This window comes from Solea senegalensis, linkage group LG2 (assembly GCF_019176455.1).
Source record: "Solea senegalensis isolate Sse05_10M linkage group LG2, IFAPA_SoseM_1, whole genome shotgun sequence".
NCBI classification, from domain to species: domain Eukaryota; kingdom Metazoa; phylum Chordata; class Actinopteri; order Pleuronectiformes; family Soleidae; genus Solea; species Solea senegalensis.
The window spans coordinates 27,033,973-27,052,878 of NC_058022.1; the positions used below are offsets into that span (position 1 = coordinate 27,033,973).

At 42.9% G+C, this 18,906-nt stretch overlaps 1 protein-coding gene across 8 annotated transcripts; it reads right to left on the bottom strand.

Moving 5' to 3' along the window:
* Window positions 1–1,783: 1,783 nt before the first annotated feature.
* On the bottom strand, window positions 1,784–16,846 carry LOC122758823 (muscleblind-like protein 2a). Of its 8 annotated transcripts, none has more exons than XM_044013186.1 (8): window positions 16,682–16,846; window positions 15,213–15,416; window positions 12,841–13,101; window positions 8,762–8,815; window positions 8,215–8,365; window positions 5,920–5,955; window positions 4,862–4,956; window positions 1,784–1,959 (listed from the first exon to the last, which is right to left on the bottom strand). In XM_044013186.1, exons 1-8 carry the CDS (start codon window positions 16,733–16,735, stop codon window positions 1,945–1,947), a joined length of 870 nt encoding a protein of 289 aa, XP_043869121.1. In that variant the 5' UTR covers window positions 16,736–16,846; the 3' UTR covers window positions 1,784–1,944. The 8 variants fall into 8 exon arrangements, with proteins under 8 accessions (XP_043869121.1, XP_043869110.1, XP_043869138.1 ...); XM_044013175.1 differs by having other exon boundaries at window positions 4,862–4,914; window positions 16,682–16,800; XM_044013203.1 differs by lacking the exon at window positions 8,762–8,815.
* Window positions 16,847–18,906: the final 2,060 nt, after the last annotated feature.

Here is an 18,906-nt window from a genome sequence, read left to right on the forward strand (position 1 = left end):
CCTATTTTTCTTTTTTCTTTTTTTAGCACTTAAATCCTTCTTCACCACACCCTCCACAAAGACTCTCCTACCAGGCCCTGGTGTTGTGGACCTCGCGTCAAGTCCCAGTCTGCCGGCAGACCTTCACTCTCTCACTCACACACGCACACACTTATGCAAGGCTTGGTGAAACCATCAAGCGTCGCTAAGGCCTTGGCACAAAACCCTGAACCTTTAGAGGTCGTTCACATGTAGCATCGTGAAAAACACGCGATTTTCACTTCTTTGATAATGTGTCTGAATAAAAGCCAAAGAAAATATGGAGCAAGTCTGTCCACACTGAAAACATGTCAGTCACAAGTTTTCAAAATAAAAGTCTGTCCACACTGAAAACATGTCAGTCACAAGTTTTCAAAATTAAAGTCTGTCCACATAGAAAACATGTCAGTCACAAGCTTTCAAAAATAAGTCTGTCCACATTGAAAACATGTCAGTCACAAGTTTTCAAAATAAGTCTGTCCACATTGAAAACATGTCAGTCACAAGCTTTCAGAATAAAAGTCTGTCCACATTGAAAACATGTCAGTCACAAGTTTTCAAAATAAGTCTGTCCACATTGAAAACATGTCACACAAGTTTTCAAAATAAAGTCTGTCCACATTGAAAACATGTCAGTCACAAGCTTTCAAAAATAAGTCTGTCCACACTGAAAACATGTCAGTCACAAGTTTTCAAAATAAAAGTCTGTCCACACTGAAAACATGTCAGTCACAAGTTTTCAAAATAAAAGTCATCAGTGTAGCGTTGATTATTTCCACAATCGATAAAATATTTCGATTATTTAAATAGTTGTTCCTGAAAATGTTGTTGTTAAACGTTAAATTATTGTTTTTCTGATATTTGTTGTTATACGAAGCGAGGAAACTTGAAATTGTTTACTTTTAAGAAGCTGAAAATAATCAGAGAACTTGTTTTAGTTATTAAAAACAGTCAAACGGTTAAGAAATCATAAAATGAGTTGACATTTAATTGAGTAAAATACTTTAAAATAAGTCTTTCAAGCAGACGCTAGATCGAGGTGATCATTTAGCTACACGTGAACGACCCGAGGCTTCTCTTTCGTCTGTCAACACTGGGCATGTCTTCCTCGTCCTCTGTTCTGACTGCATGCAAAAAACTAAATCTTTTATCTTTCCTGCCACTCCTCCTCCTCCTCCTCCTCCTCCTGCTCCTCCTCCTGCTCCTCAACAAAGAACTGAGCCCAAACAAATAAGTGGCGTTGTTTTCGGAGCAGCTCAAACAATCAGGCAAAACTGAGACATGGGGTGTGTGTTTGTTTGGTTGTGGCTCTGCCGTCTGTCTGGCCAACGACTTTTGGCGAGATGTTTCTGTTTCCAGAGAGGAGAAGTTGGCAGAGGGAGAGGAAGGAGGAGGAGGAGGAGGAGGAGGATGACGATGATGAGCGTCACATCATGGCATCTTCTTCTTTAACAGCACGTGTGTGTGGTTGTGCCACTGCTGTCCACGTTAGAACACGAGCGTGGGGATTTCCTCCACCATCCACCAACCACAGGGAGCAAACGTTTGTGCGGAGGATAAAAGATGAGAGATCGGGTGCAGACGGAGTTGTTAAAATGACCTCTATAGTGTGTCTGTTATGTGTGTATGTCGTACAATACAGGAGAATATTTTTGATTTTTTTTTTCATGTTAATAGTTTTTTTTTTCCTCTTTTCTAGCAATACATACATTATATATCTGTGTTTTTTTAAATCTGTCTGTGAGTGTGTGTGTGTGTATGTGTGTGTGTTACACCGGCACTGCAGTTCTTACGGTTAAATTGAAGTGTTACACTCTTAGCATGCAGGTTGTTGGACCTCTACAGGAGAGGCAAGGTAGTATTTACACAGGGGCTGTTTTGGGTTTCCTAGTGCAGCTTCAAGACACTCCGGTCCTTTCCTGACGCTCACTTCAGGATAATCTGCAGAGGAGACAGAGAGACAGACAGAGAGACAGACAGAGAGAGAGACAGAGCCATGCGGAGAAGACAGGGAAGAGGACTTTAGAGAGAAACCACAACTCTGACAGTGGATTTTTCATTATTTACAAAAGAAAAACACAACGTTATTGAACAAAAGTGACGGTTTTCATCAACGTCTGGTGTCTCGTTAAGATCTGGATCAAACGGTGTTAGATCTGGATCAAACGGTGTTAGCTAAAGTCCTCGGTAAGACTTCATCTGGTGTGTTCATGTACGACGAGGAAACGTCCAGAACAAAGCGAAAATATCATAAATTCAAGTTTGTTTTTGGACTTAAACACAGCTAAAACCAAAGAGTGGTCGATCAAGAGACATTTTTATCCAACCGGCTACAAATAAGTGGTTTTTATGGTGTTTAATTGTGGATGTTATTTGTCTGTTGTTGAGATGTGGTTAAAAAAAACAAAAAAAAAGAAAAAGATGCCACTTTCTTCAGGTGCAAAATAGCATTTGATTCAGATCTGGCAACCTCAGCATCTCTTTTCTTTAAGATGTAAACAAATGATCCACCACATAACAACGAGAGGAGGAGGAAGAAGAAGAAGAAGAAGAAGAAGAGGAGAGGAGAGCCGACACAGAACACAGCTGCAGTGTGTTTGTTAACAGACAATCGACAGAAGCCTCTGGTTTTAAACAGTAGGTGGAAAATAAACATGAATATTGAACATTACAGCGTGGCACAGATCCGCCCCTCGGACAGTTCTTCACACGTCTGCAGCCACAGCTCTCACGTGTAATACCACATTCAGACAGCAGAGGGTGCTGCGACTCTACACCTCATCACCACCAGTTGGTGACACGTTTGTGAAATGCAGCCGTCACACGGAGCGTCGTGATTGGCTCGCGCTCCGCCGTGTCACAGAGACACTTCAGAAGGTCAAAAGGTGACCGGACGTCGAACCCCGCCGTCGTGTCTGGACTCTCTGCGCTCCTCCTCCTGTGTGTGTGCGGCGGCCATTATGTGCCACAGAGACGCACAGTTTCATAATTGATATCATAACAACGTCCGGCTCTTTCTCCTGGTCTTTGGTTTTATTCTGAAAACCCAAACAAGACACGCACTGTGTGCAGTGCAGCTGGTGATTCTACGTGTTGACTGTGTCCTAACGTAATGCAGGCTCTGGTGGGGCGGGGGCGAGGTGAGGGGGGGGCGGGGGCAGACGGAGGCAGACAGCGAGCGCTGACGTCAGTGTGGGTTCTTGTCCCACATGCATCTTTAAGGAGCCGCTCTGCTTCCTGCTGCTGCTGTTGCTGAATGCCAATTACAGGAGGAGACGGTGACTCACAGGAAGTGCACACACTGGCGGCCAATGAGGAGCAATAAAGCACTAAGTACTCCTCACTGGAGGAGAATCATCTCCCTTTTTTCATTTGTAATTCTAAAATGACGATGGGATTTCGTTTTATTGTCAATTTTTTGTTGCAGATGAGACGCAGACGCTGTTTTTGAGAGGCTTTTTGAAATAATGCTTCAATTTCAAGGAATACTTCAGTGTTCTAAACTGTGGTTGTATAAGTTGAGGCTTACCTTACATCTACAGTCATGTCATTTCTTTTGTCATTAAACAGCTATGTCCACGTGGAAACTGTCGTTTGTAAACCGCACGCTCACCTGCACCAAACCCCACAGCGAAAATCAGCGATTTTAGCTCGCGGGGACACAGGAGCTGCTGGTCCGCTGCTGCCTCGTGTGGTCACTTTGTGCCGCTGAAGTAAATCTAACCAAAAAATTTCAAATGCCGAATTTTAGAAAATAAGACATTTGAACCTAGTGATGGAGGCAGCAGTGGATCAACAACTCCTGTGTGCTGTGATGTTATATCACTGATTTTCTCTATGGACTTTGGTGTGGGAGAGTGAATGATTTACAAAACTGACCAAAAAAATTCAGTTTTCATTCAGAAAATGGTGTTGAACAGCTTCTTAACCTATTATAGTGTAATATATACGTCAAAATGACAACACGAGGCAGCAGTCGTGAGGTAAAATCGCTGATTTTCTTCTTAAGATATAATAAGACTTAAGCAGATGTAGATTTTATGAGCCGAGTCTTCTGTTAAGTGGCTAAAACTCTTGTGTTCTTGTGCATGTTTGCAGCGACAGAAGCTGAGAACGAGTCCACCACACTTTTAAAAAAGGCAGCAAGTAAAAGAGGAGGAGAGAGAATAAGTGGAGCATGGTTCTTAATAATAATTTCGACTGTTGCCCGTGGCTCCTCGGTCTTTGTGTCTCTTAAAAACCGCCGCGGTCCACGTTGGAGCAGAGAATGATTGCCAGCTGCATGAGGCCAGAGTTCCAGCATTGTCCTGAAATCGTCCAGGTTTAAATTGGGGCACACATGCGTCACCCTGGCATTCAGGCGTGGGCGCAGCTTTCCTGGCTCCCGCTGACACGCAGCAGCAACAGGAGCGCCATTTTTAGACAACTTCTGTGATTGTCTCTCTCTCTCTCTGACCGGCTCGTAACTCACATTGATCCTTCTGGAGAAACAAGGTAAACGTGTGAGCGGTGCGTATGGAAACAAAGCTGGAGGGATTGTGTGCGTGTGTGTGGGGCACGCACGAGCGGCGCCCCCTGCTGCAGATGGAGAGGCTCATTTTGACGACAACGACAGAAGTGGAAAACAAAAGTGAAACATGCAAACACAAAGAAAGAAAAGTAGTGCAACACAACACAACACAAACTACTACTTTGCAAATGTGGGAGCTCTGAAGAAGTGCTCGTCGAGTGGCCGATTTACGCGACGCGCCGGCTCAGACAGCGCCCTCTGCTTTACACTCGGAGGGCAGCACTTATTCAGAGCTCCGGGGACTGATGAGAGAAAGCTTTAAAAGGAGCAAACCTGATTGGCTGGTGCTGTTGCTGCGTAGGGGACACTTGTGGCAGGAGTTGTTGCTGCAGAGACAGTAGCAGGCGTAGCACTGTACATCATTGGGACTTTGTTTTGAGGGCGGGAGAGGACGGGGGAAGGTGGAGAGGGGAGAAGGGGGAAGGGGGTAGCAATGGACAGGTGGGCGGAGCAGTTGTGATGAGTGTGCGAGCGGCGGTGTCGTTTGTTGTTGTTGTTGTTGTTGTTGTTGTTGTTGTAGTTGATGATGGTGGATGTTACAGAGAGCCAGCAAGCCATCGTTAGGGTTACACCGGCAGATGGCATGCAACCATTCACAATGCAAAGCAAAGGAAGGACAGAAAGAAAGAAAGAAAAGGGAGCGTGGGAGGAAAAAACAAACAAACAAAATAACAGAAAACAAGAGGAGAGAAGCTGATTACAATCACAAGTAAGGAAATTTATACGGAAAATCAGTTTTGCTCGGGGTTGTTTATTTCCCAGAGAAATTTAAAGGGCACAGAAGACACCACACGTCCAACAAATCTGAGACAAGTCTGGCAGCGGGGACGGGAATTTTCCTCCTATTTGTCTCTTAAATAAATGTGGGCTGATAAAGCCGAGCAGCGGGGAGACGCCAGAAACACAGTCGGCTAACTCCGCCGCCACCGCGCCAAAAACACTAAAGACTCTTTCATTCCCGTCCCGTTGTTTGTAAATTTCTCTGGGAAACTGATTTGAAATTTCCTGATCAACACGGGGCACAGCAGACAGACCTACAGCTTCACAACAAACACATCGGTCTGCTGCGACGTCACAGTCTCAGCTCACATGGTTTAAATCATCAACACGATCATTTAGCAGAGAAACCAGGACTGGAACTCTTCTCAGGCGACACAAAAAACACGAGGCGGTGCAGAGACGCTGTTTTTGTCTCACCTGCAAAGAGCTGCAGACGCTCCTCCTCCTCCCCCACCCCCCCACACACACACACACAGTACAAACACACGCCCCCAAACTACTACATCAAACAACGTGCGTGGTGTGAGTGCAAAGGGAAGGTCGGGACCTACCAAGACTGCTAGCAGGAGTCATGCAAAAGACTGACCCTGTTGTGTTCATGCAGAGAAAGAGACAGAGAGACAGAGAGAGAGAGAAAGGGGGAGAGGGAGAGAGAGAGAGAGAGAGAGAGAGGAGGAAAGAAACGTGTTAATTGAGAGGGAGGATAATAACAACAACAACAACAAGGTTATTTATACAAGACAAAAACAAAACTCCAGTGCTTCTGTTGCAGTGGTGATGTCAGATGGGGTTAATCACTCACTCACTCACTCACTCACTCACTCACTCACTCACTCACTCACTCACTCACTCTCTCACTCTCTCACACTCTCACTCACTCTCACTCTACGGCACCAGAGTCCATAGAGAAAAGCATGGTTTTAAGCTTGCGGGGACACAGGAGTTGCTGGTCCACTGCTGCCTCGTGTGGTCACTTTGTGTCACTGAGGTCAATCCAAACAAAGGATTTGACAAAACAACACATTTAAAGTTGGTGACAGAGGCAGCAGTGGATCAACAACTCCTGTGAGCCGTGATGTTAAAATCGATGATTTTCTCTATGGACTTCTGTGACCACGTGTCAGAAACTCCTTCACCCAACAAAGAGCCAGATTCCTCCACAAAGGCGGAGGTGTAGTTATAAAAGCCCCGCCCCCTTCACATCATGTGTTCCTCAGGTGATGTAGAGGAAGTGAGATTAAAGAAAAACATCGCTGATAACAGCTTTAATTGTTTCACGTTTACAGGTGTAAAGAAAGGGAATGATGGGTAATGAGTGACTTATACGACGTGGAGTTTATTTAACGGCATTTTCCTCCTGAACTCTCGTGACCCAAATGACTTTCATTTAGATTTTACGCGTGTTATTCAAACACTGTCTCATATGTTTTGGTGATAATAAATAATCAAAGACGTACTTTATCGGAAAAAGAGATAAGACAAACTGCAAGAGGAAGGAAAAGCACAGAGGCGACATCATCAGCAGCAGCAGCAGCAGCAGCAGCAGAAGCAGCAGCAGCATCATGCAGGGTCATTTAATCACAGTAAACATCACACACCCAACATGAAGCCAAAGCCACATGTCCACACAGACACAGACAGACACACAGGAGACATTTCCACAGCGCAGGGAAACTTAGCGAGAAGGTAGAAAGCAGACGAGCGTCCACATGAATCACGAGCGCTGCAGTTTAACCCGAGGCTCTGCAGCTACTCTCAGTTTGGACCGGAGTCCTTTCGCTCGAGGGTAAAAGAACTTGAAGAGGAATACGACGAGGCCCTGAATTCATTCTGGGAAAATTGGAAAAGTGCTTTTGATAAATGAGATTATTGTTCGTTGCTCTTGCCAGGACGGATTAAATACAAACTGAATAGGTTTGTCTTTGCCATTATTTTTCTTTTAAAGGCCTAAAGATTGTTTTTCTTTATTGGATTCTTCCCTGAAACAAAGTCAGAGAGCGTATTTGTGTGATATTAACACACTCACAATGATTATGCACAATGGATTATTGTTTACATTAGAGCGGATTCATTTCATCATCATCTAATCAATGAATGCAGTAAAATGTCGACTCACCTGAAAACTCAAAGGTCAGGTTTTCTCCACAAACTAAAAATGATTCAGTTCAATCAACTTTTACATCTGGCAGCAACATTTCTGTGGTCAGATTATTAAGTACAGCTACACTTTAAGCTCTTTTGTTTTATTATTATTGTGGCAGGAACAAGAGGATTTGAACCTTAAATGCTTATTTTTAAACTTTCCCTTTGGGAAAACCATAAATTCAGCAGCAATCGCTTTTAAAATAACCTTTAATTCTACATTTAATCACAGTTTCAGAGCCTCTTATTTGCTGAGAGTGATGTACAGCCAAACTATTCACAGTGAAGAAGCTGAAAACTAACTCACAGAACTTGTTGTAATTATTAAAAAACAAGAGATTCATGTTTTTGTACGGAGGAGAGTTTGTAGAAACAAGAAAGAGTCAGAATACTGAGATATGAGTCAGAATCCTGGCTTTTTATTTTGTTTTCCAAAAAAATATCCACATGTGGCCTTAATCCTCTTTTTTGTTTTATCACAAGTAGAAGTAATATTTTGTATCACAATTAAGATGATAAATGTTTAAATATATATATTTACTTATTGCAGAATACTTTATGCAGAATCTTGATTATTTTGGACGATTTGGTGTTCTCGTCAAAGCAACTTCTGTCTTTAAGTCTTTGAAAAGGAAACAGATGGAAGAGATGTGTGTGTGATAATTAAAGGGTTAAGTGTGTGTGTCCACGAGGGAGTTTCTCACCTGTGGGAAAGAAAGCAGGCTGCTGCAGCTGTGCGTTGGCCAGTGCCTGCTGGTAGTGCAAAACACTGGGGTTGAACAGGGAGCTCGCTCCGTTGCTCTTCTCCAGTGCCGGTCTCTTTGGTAGCGGCTGGAGGACGCCGTGGGGAAACGCCTGGCCACGCGAAACACACGCGCACACACAGACACACACACACACACACACACACGTGACAAAAACACAGGCAGATTGGAGCTGAATAATGTCCATAAATCAACATTCTGTCTTTCTACAGCACAGTAAACAAATGAAAACTTGCAGTAAACTACTAGCACAAAGACAATGAGAAAATTAAATCATAGCAAGGCAGTCAACAACAGCACGTTACAGAAGACTACGTTAGCATTACCATCTACTTCATTCAGTAAACAACCATAAACTATTTCAAATACTTTCAAAAGTTTCACAAAAAACAACAAAAGAGAGAACTTAATTTTCTTTTTTTTTGTGAGTGGCTACAGTACAATTAAAGAAGCTACATGCAAAGCAAAAGGTGAAAGGTCAAAGTACCAGGTCTACAGTTGCCTCGAGGGGTCGCTTCATTGCTTTGGCAGTCGACTGAGTCTTTAATTAGCAGGCAGCGAGCACATGATGGCAGTGGGCCAATGGGATTCAAGCGTATTAACATACAGGTAACAGCAAGCAGAGGTGCGTCATGGGGGACAGCATTGCATTGTGGGTAGGTGAGAAGGAAAAAAACAAAAACAAAAATAATCTGAATGCAAGTATACCACATACAAAACAATAGGCATGCACATAAACAAAAAATCATTTTCTTTTGTTTTACTTTGAAGAAACATTACTACCAATTTTTCTTTCTTTCCTTTTTTTTTTTTGAATTAGTACAAAAGCAACAAAAGCATCTACATTATTATTAACTTTGTTTTTTTTTACTACTGGGAAAAGCATTTTTAGTATTGAATAGTACAAAATATATAATAATGTCAACACAAATGACGACACAGAACAACGTTTCCATCCGGCAGCGAGATCTGGACACATTTATGTGGTCAGATTATTAGGTACAGCTACAATTTGGCCTCTGTATTTTTATTTCTGCGGCAGGAACGTGGAGATTTGAATCTTAAATGTTTTTTTAGCAGCATAATGTTTTTAAATCTACCTGGTGAATCACAGTCCAGACAACGCTGACAAAAAGCAGTTTAACAATCACATCCCTGACTCTCCATGGAACCCTGACACAGTATTGACTTGTTCCCATGTCGCTTTGTGTCGCTGAGATGATTTTTTATTTACTTTTACTGTGAACTGAGGTCAAAATGACCGGCGAGGAGGAGGAGGAGACGTTAATGGACACCTTGAAAATATGTCTTTGCAGTTTAATCCCAGAATGTGGAGCTCTGTTTATTCTCACTTTAAAGAGTGGGGACACACACACACAAAAGATGACATGAATGTGGCGATGATTCCATGCACAAGCCTCTTGTGTAGTTGTATGTGGCGTTTTCTCTCTTTCTGGTCGTTACAGAGCGAACGATGCACTGTCGGTGTTAAAAAGAGGCACAGACAAGTGTGTGAATCAAAAATGGAGGATGTTTTCGACAGGAAGTGAGAGCAGAGATGACTGCAGGAGGTCACAGCGTGGGGAAGCAACAACACAGTGAATAAGCGATGAATAAAAAAGTGTAATCCCGGGGATTAAAACAGGAGAGTCTTAATGTAACCTCGTCTGCAGCACACTTCAATACAGCCAATTTACTTTAAATTAAAAACAGTGAGTTATTGGTGACTGTATTGGTCGTATTTGCAGCAGAGCAGCAATGCAGGGTTTTTATGGTTCAATAAAAAGTTTCCCCCGGCTTTAGGCCGCGAGGCGGCAGAAGATTGGCTCGAAGGCGCTGACTAAACAAGTCGCCGCGCCGAGGTTAACCCTCCTCACCTTTAGCGCGGCTTGTAACTGCGCATGGTAAATTGGGAATTGGGTCATAAAGTTGATAAACTGGAGAGTGGGGAAAAACACACACACACACACACACACAGGAGCAAACGTGTGAGTTAAAGCCTCGACGACACGCCCGCTCACCTGATTGAAAAGTCGTAGAGGTGAGACAATCGTTAAAAACTGTGCTGACCGTCGTCCGTTAATAGAATATATTCAGGACATTTTCAGTCCTTGTTTTAAAGGACCAGTGTGTAAGCACGAGTGACAGCTAATGATGAGGGAACTACGGTGGCCCTCACAGACCACAAGGGAGGTCAACGTCAGTTTTAAAGACTCGTGACTTGTAAAGCAGTCGTTTTCAGTGTAACTGAATCATTAGAATCAGAGGATCCTCTGTTAAATGTTAATGTTGGAGATTAACGCTTCATGTTTACAGAGATGTTTCCAGGTACCAGGAACTATTACTGATGGAAAAGCAAAGAAAAAAAACCGAGTAGACTCAAGTCAAGTAGTGCTAGAGCTGAATAATGGAACAGCGCCTTAATACAAACATCCTTTTGAGTAGTTCATTCAGTTTCTACCGTGAAAGCCTTCTAATCAAAAGTGTTTGGTTCTGTCTCTTAAATCTCAGTTCTCTTAAATCTTTGTTCTGTTGTATGTTCAATAATGTACCCTGTATGTCTGCGGTCGGTACAAACTTGTGTCAGTAATAAGTAATAGATTAGTAAGTAATAAGGAATACATTTTTGGCAGATACTACAAACAAAAGTAGAGAAGAAGTAGGTCAAACAGAAATATGCTTCAAACAAAAGCATTCTTTTGTATTTACTTCGTTTAAAGGATGCGACGCACCCGGCCGAGAGAGTACATACTACAGTCTTAATCTAAGGCTACGCAAAGCAAATGATCTTTATGTTACACACTGGACCTTTATTGCAACGACACTCACCAGCGCTGACTCACGGTTAACTTAACATCTGCACTGTGGAACTACGTATGTAGAAAACACGAGAGAGCGAGAGAGAGAGAGAAGCGGCAATGGAGGCAGCCAATGAGAGGGAGAGGGAGAGAGGGAGTTCTGTGCGACGTGTAAAGCATGCCCATGCCATGGAGGAAAGGCGTCAGCACACTGATGCAGTGCAAGGTGTGTGTGTGTGTGCGAGCGCAGCAGCCAAAAAAGCCACTCGGAGCAGGGAGGAGGGTGTGGCATAGATGAAAGCTGTCTGTCTGCACTGCCACCTGCCTGTCTCTCCCCTCAGACTGCTGGGTATTTATTTATCCAGCTGAAACACAGGGCGGGGGGGGGTAACCCCTCTCCACTCCTGCCTCATCCCCACCCACACGGACTGTGATGTTACATCCTCATCCATCCCTGATTCAATTTGCACTGATCTGCAGAGAGCTGCATTTATCATACAGAGCACGGGGGGAGGGAGGCAGGGAGGGAATGGGATGAGAGGGGGGTGAGCCAGCACATTGTCTCTGTGTGAACCAAGGGCATTTGTAAATAAATAAAAAAAAGAGTAGCGCGGTCAGAGAGCGGCAGATTGTTGTTGTTGCAGCAGCAGCAGCAGCGTTGAGTCTTCACTAAACCCTGTTTATTGTTGACAGAAGCCAAACCAGCAGAGGTGCCAGGTGGGTATGTTTGTTTTTACAGTAATAAAGCAGCGCTCCACATTTTATGTTCCCCAGTGAGTCATCATTAAAGGGACAGGTCAGGTTTTTCTGAAGTGCGGGTGTCACCCAGAACTCGCTGGAAACACGGCCGCCAGCAGGGACACCAGGGACAAAAAAAAACAACTATTTTAACCACCTCACAAAAACTACACCTATCTACACAATATAATATATATAAAATCCATTCCTGCTTAAGTCTTCGATGTCTTACGAATATTTTCAACACTTTTCAGGCTGGAAACGGACGTTTTTTAACAGCTAACTCTCCCGCACCAAACCTCACAGAGAAAATCAGTGATTTTAGCTCGCGGGGACACAGGAGCTGCTGGTCTACTGCTGCCTCGTGTGGTCACTTTGTGTCACTCAGGTAAATCTGAACGAAGGATTTTAAATGTCGAATACACAACATAAGACATTTGAACTTACTGATGGAGGCAGCAGTCGATCAACGACTCCTGTGTGCCGTGAAGAAAAAAACGTTGACTTTCTCTATGGGGTTTGGTGTGAGCGAGTGAGCGAGTGAGCGGTCTACAAAGCAACAAAAACGTATGTTTGCAGCCACAAAAAAAGGTCAGACAAAGACATCGCAGACTTAATGAGGCGTAGAAAAATCAAATCTGTTTTTTGTCTTGTCCCCAGCGGCAGCCATGTTTGGAGCATCTGTGGCGCAGAGTGGAATCAGTGCTGACAGTGAGTCAAGACCTCATACAAACATACGTAGACAAAGCGAAACGTTTGACTTTGACAGCATTGTTTTTACGTTTAATCGTTAACTAATCTGTAATCAGTGATTGCATGTTGTCTTCGCACACACACAAATAAAGCAAATGACACTGTTACAGGAAGTTACTTCTGGTCCCCTGTTACCGTGCTTGCTTATAAAAAAAGCTTTTGGCAATATAATAATCATAAAAGATAAGATCTCAGTGGAAGGTTCAACGTCGACTGAACTTTAGCAGCTCTACCATAAGAGTAACAGCGCGTGTTTCCTGTGGTGTCGTGCGCTCACCATGGCTGCAGCTGTGGCGGCGGCTTGTGCGGCCACAGCCGTCTGGTTGGCCTGGTGCTGCGCGGCCTTGATCTTGGCCTGCAGGTGCGCCGGCGGGTGGAAGTACTTGCACTTCTCGCGGGAGCAGCGGCTCTTGATGTAGTCCATGCACACGGTGACCGTGTTGTCGCTGGTGTCGATCATGGGGCTGTCGCTCGGGTGGGCGAAGCGGCAGTCGGTCTCGCCGCGCGCGCAGTTGCCCCGCTGGAACTCACGGCACACCTGCGGGGGAGCGCACACACACACACACAAAGACACACACATATTTGAGTTTTCACTGCGTCATAAATCAGCAGTAACAGAAAAATAACTGAAGTTAATTCTATTTTATACAACTAACACTAAAACTAGAGTGCTATTTCATTTTTATATGATTTATTTAGTTTTTGTGAGTGTTTAAAATCTTGAACTTTAAAAGCTCACTATCTGCCGTGGAATAAGCTCAAAATGTGACACTACCAAAGAAATTGTTAACGGGCCAGTGTGTAGGACTTAGTGACATCTAGAGGAGAAGTCACATATAGCAGATATGGGGACATAGGGCTCGTTATAAGGTAATAAATCCAACAGAACACAGTTTTATGACTCTAAATTGTACAAAATGGACCTTTAACCTCTCTTTATTCTCATGTTAGGTTGAGAAATTCAAAATACGAACATTTTATAACATTTTGCGAAGACCAGGCTGCGATTATTAATCGATGACTTGATTTTTTAATGCAATTATGACTGCTTTTTCAGATTACTTTGCTCCGTATAACACAAGACATTTGAAAACAAATACCGATTAACATTTTCCAACATTTTATGACATTTTGTGGACGACGACAAACAACTAACTGAGAAAATTAACTGAGATTTCTGGTCTGTTTTCAATCGTGTGATGAGGAAATAAAACACAGAACATACTGATGTTTGTACAAATGAGGCTTAAATTAGACTTAAGGTTTATTTAAACACATGCAAGGAGGGTTTCAAACCCGAATGACTGTGAAGCAGTGAAGCAGTCGTGTTTAACACAATCACAGGAGGATCTGCTTTACACACACACACACACACACTGTGTGGGAGTGTATGAGCGTCTCTGAGGGACTCTTTCATTAGAGCCAACTTCATTCAGTTGCTAAGTGATAGCACTCCTAGAGAAAAACACATACAGGCACACACCTACGCATCACCTCCAGGTCTTAGGGAGGTTATTGTTTATATTTATGACATGTAGAGGAGTGAAAAACCCTCTCCATATGCAATCCTTCCCAATCATAACACTTCTCCAGGGGGGGAAGACGTTGACCTCTGTGCTCGTTTGCTGTAAATTCCTAATTATCATAATTATTATTATTGTTACTCTTATAATTATCATTAATATCATTGCTGTTATCACGACAGAATCACACACGCTGGGTCTTGTGTTTGACGATGATTCAGAGGTAAAAACAAGGGTGTAGCTCTCTGCACAGTGACCAAATCATAACACAGCAAAAAACAAAGCTGCTGCTGCGGCCGCGGTTTCACAATTTACCAGCCTTTCCTTTTCAAACTGTGACTCAACAAGTGGCGTGGTCCCAGATTTTAATAGACTGAAATTAACTTTACAGGTTTTTCAAGCCTCAATTGCTTCTTTAGGCTCATCAGCTGAAGGTTAATTCAAAGTGCATCTATTCACGTCCATTGAGCTGTTAAATGTGTTGTAACGTTAACAGTGCTGCCAGAATTTAACTTTAAGTTAATTTATGAAACAGTTGAGTAATTTAACTCAATGTCTGTGTGTTTTCAGGTAAAATATAATAATGTAAAACTGCAATGATGACAGAGAAGCAGAGAAAACTGAGCCCCTTAAGAGTTCCTTAAAAAACTTACTCATTTGTTCCTAGTGGCAGAAAATGTCACCTTCACAAAAACTGTTTTTCTTCCACTTTAAATAAGTCAGTCTTTTAAGCTACTTCAGCCTGAAATATACATATCAAATAGTAATAATATTTTTAAAAATAACAACTCCACTGTTTTTTTTTTTATTGGAAAAAAAAATAAAAACTACAATAATTTCCATAAAACACATTTGAAGGAGAATATTAGGCCCTGGGATGGGTCAATGATTGGCTGAAACATTGATTTGTATGCATAATTATTATTTTTCTGCTGTGTCAGATCTTTTAAAAAAACTTACTAATTTGTTCCTAGCGTCAGAAAATGTCACCTTCCCAAAAACTGCTGTCATTTTATTTATATATTAACTTTAAATGAGTCAATATTTTAAAGCTACTTCAGCTTGAAATTTAACCCTTTAAAAGGCAAAGAGAAGGAGAGAGAGAGCCGTGAATGGGTTGTGTCACCTCCAGCTTGTCGGTACGCAGCAGCTTCTGGCCGGAGGGCGAGCCGCCGGTCACGGAGACGGGCGGGCTGCCGGGGACGATGACGGGCGTGCTGGGCAGGATGTCAGTGGGCACCAGGCCCATGCTGTGGGACATGGGAGTCAGGTACGGCGTGTAGCTGAGTCCCGCACCGGAGCCCAGACCCTGGCTGACTGGAAACGTCTGCTGCGGACAAAAGAGTAAAGTCACCAAAAAAATGTCTTCCGTCTCATCTTTGGCTTATTAGCGGGGGAAAGACTTAAAGTGATGGAAGGACGCAGGAAGAGGAGGATGAAGGGCAGAGAAGTGGCTACTGTAATGAAAAAAGATTAGTCAGAAGAAGCAGATTTGAAATAAATGGTGGATCTACATTGAGAAATGGGCGAGTGAAAAGGTTTATGAGGAAAAGAAGAGAGGGGAATTAAGGGTAGAAATAAGGGAAGAGTTATGTTTTTAACCCTCCTTGTAAAGCGCTGAAGATTTCGCTGAGCACGCGTGTTCTTTTTCAGCGACGCAGGAACTCAACGCTGATGCAGTTAAACATGTTCACACCTGGCAGTCGCGCCTGACTGCAGAGCACAAACCCCCCAGAGAGCAGCTCAGGATCGCTGTGCTTTGCTCAAGGGCACCGCGACTGCAGCGGCGGTGTAAACAGACACGGCCGTCCTCCACTAAAACCTGTTCTCTCAGGTGAATATCCATCAAAGGTCTGCGCGATGAACTGTCACTGACTCGTCATGTTACCTCAGTGAACCCTCGTGTGCTCGCAGACTAGCTTAAAGGGGTAGTTCACCTTTTTTTGTGGGGTTGTAAACTAATAGGATCTACATCAGCTCAAATCTACAATGTCTTAAGGATATATTTGTCACTTCTTCTTGCCCCCTAAAAAGTATTTTCTGACAGGAAACTGAAGTTTGTGAAGCGCTCGCTCTCCCACACCAAACCCCATTGAGAAAATCAGTGTTTTTAGCTCGCATGGACACAGGAGCTGCTGGTCAACCGCTGCCTCTTGTGGTCAGCTTGTGTCACTTATGTTAATCAGAATTAAAGATTTCAAACACAGAATTCATAAAAATAACACCTTTGAACATACTAAAGGAGGCAGCAGTAGATCAACAACTCCTGTGTGCCGCGATGTAAAATAAAACTGATTTTCTCTATGGGGTTTGGTGTGGGGGAGAAAATGATTTACAAACTGACACAAGCTTCAGTTTTTCTCTTGTCAAATATTAAAATATTGCAGACATAGATGTTAACAAGCTGCTAAAATCAGTTTTAGTCTCTGTCTCCTCACTGGCAGCCATGTTGTCCGCGATGAGTGTCTTTTAAAGAGTGTGTGTGTGTGTGTGTGTGTGTGTGTGTGTGTGAGACACTGACAGTAACTCCACTAACCAAATTCTCCGATTAGATGTATGATATGAAAACATCGGCGGGCGGGGCCACAAACTCACCACAGGCTGCATGGCGGTGCCCGGGATCATGAACTGCATCTGCTGAGCCAACATGGCCGCCGCCGTCTTCTGCTGGATCAGGTTGTTCCGCCCGTTGATCTCCAGCTGGGTCTTCAGGTGAGCGGGTGGGTGGAGGTATTTGCAGTTCTCCCGTGTGCAGCGGCCCTAAACCGGCAACAGGGGGCGACAGAGAGAGAGAGAGTGAGGTGGTTGTTATGTGGCATTGATTATAAAATCACGGAGTGCTTGAAGGCAGCATCCATATTCACACTGTGCGAGTGTGAAACATAAGATTATTAAAGCTCAGCATCAGTCGCTCTCGGCTCCGAGTGGAAACGTCGCCGTGTGAGAGATTATTATCGCTTTCTGACTTAAATCTGGTCGGTTCTTAGTTCCTGGATCTGCACGTGTACACACAGACACCCTGGAGGTCGTGGGTGAAGGCAATTACACTCTTAATTCTTCATTTTTACACATACACACGCGTCTTGTCTTCTTTAATTCGTATAAATCTATAAATAAAAGGATAATCTCTTTTCTGTATGAACTCAAAAATCCAATCACGACACAGAGCGATGAAGAATAACAATAAAGCTTTGGGTTTGGCTCGAGGAGTGATTTGAATACGTAATATATTCCGTTATTTCCTTGAAATATTTGTTTCAGGTACAGCAGTATATCCTGTGACTCTTATTAGTTCCATATTTTTGGTCAATCCACAGGAAAAAACAGTAAAGATCAGACCAAGTGGAAAATATGGAGTGGTATGAATTAGTGCGGAGAGGAAATGAATGAGAAGAGGCCGAGAGGAGAGACGGAGGCAGCGTGACGCGGCGAAGCTAAACTACAATCAGTCTCTTATGAGAAGATGCAGGAGCAATAATTCACTAATTTCCTCTAATGACTTCAATTACTCAGCCGCTGCACTCCAAAACTATTTCAGACTCAAGGACAACGTGTCACCAGACTTCATATGCAGCAGCTGCACTCATCTGTGTGTGTGTGTGTGTGTGTGTGTGTGTGTAACCCGTTATTACAAAAGGAGACAAGTTTTTTTGCTTCCAGGTGATAAAAGCAATTTGTCATCAGATAATAAAGAGGAGGAAATTCTGTTGGGGCGCTGACCAGAAATGACTGCCGTGATTAGAAACTAAAAAGTGACTGTGTTTAAACTTAGGTGTGTCAGAGAGAATTGTGTTTGACTGCAGGGCAACACACACACACACATTCATTAATATAATATCGTATATTTATTCTATTTGAACTCATTTTGCTGTTTAACGACGCTCTTTAACTGAATTTAGTGAATGAATGAGTTCAATTATGTCCCTATTTTTAAATAATGGCCAAAAACATGTTCCACGTTCATAATTTAGATATTTAACCTTTCTTGAATTAAAAAACTGAGCTCAGAGAAACAGCTTCGAGATGCATTCAGGAAACCTCGTAAAACGTCCACTCACTAAATGCTGCCACCTTGTGATAAAACGTTTGTCTTTTTACGACATAACAAACACCAACGACGCTGGATTTTACTATTCATAAGAGCGAGACGCCGTCTGCCTGGTGTGAAAATTCAACAAGACAATATGTTATTCTTATTCTCACGTTACGCTTATAGTGTAGCAAGTAATATCTGGAACACCTCCCATGGGTCGTGTTGCAAATAAACCCAAAGCATGATATGGATTTGAAGTAGCTACTGTCTCTGTGTGTGTGTGTGTGTATAAAGACTCATCATAATTATATTTCACAGAGTGTATATATATTACATTTCCAGAACATTAAAGTAGTTTTTTTCTATACTATTCATATAAATACAAATAATGTTGATTTCATTTTTTACTTCTTTTAAACCACATTAAAACAGAACTAAAATTGTGTTTTTATAATAGCAGAATTATAAGCTGCTTGTTTATGCAAATGTGTGATCATGTAATCACATGACGCGCATGTAAACACGGTTAAAACAAAGCAACAGAATGAGGAAGTCAAGGTAATTGCATTTAATTGTGGTTGTTTCAGAGACTCTTTCGCATTTTTGTGGACTACGTAGTCAGGCGGCTGTTCAAGCACTTTCAAGGACCTCAAGCCCGGTAACACACACACACACACACACAGATATGAATCAGTGTGTGTGTGTGTGTGTGTGTGACATTCACAGAAAAACACCGGAGCGACTCTGTAACGACGAGAGTCATGAGTCAGCGGGGACTGACCTTGAC

Excerpts from the sequence above, each read along its gene's own strand:
- LOC122758823 (XM_044013158.1), bottom strand. The coding sequence starts at position 16,735 with ATGTTGGCTCAGCAGATGCAGTTCATGATCCCGGGCACCGCCATGCAG. Across the intron at positions 8,816-12,840 it reads CCGCCACAGCTGCAGCCATG|ACTCAGTCGACTGCCAAAGC; the intron begins GTGAGCGCACGA and ends TGCTAATTAAAG. Across the intron at positions 1,960-5,919 it reads GACTCCTGCTAGCAGTCTTG|ATTATCCTGAAGTGAGCGTC; the intron begins GTAGGTCCCGAC and ends TCTCCTCTGCAG.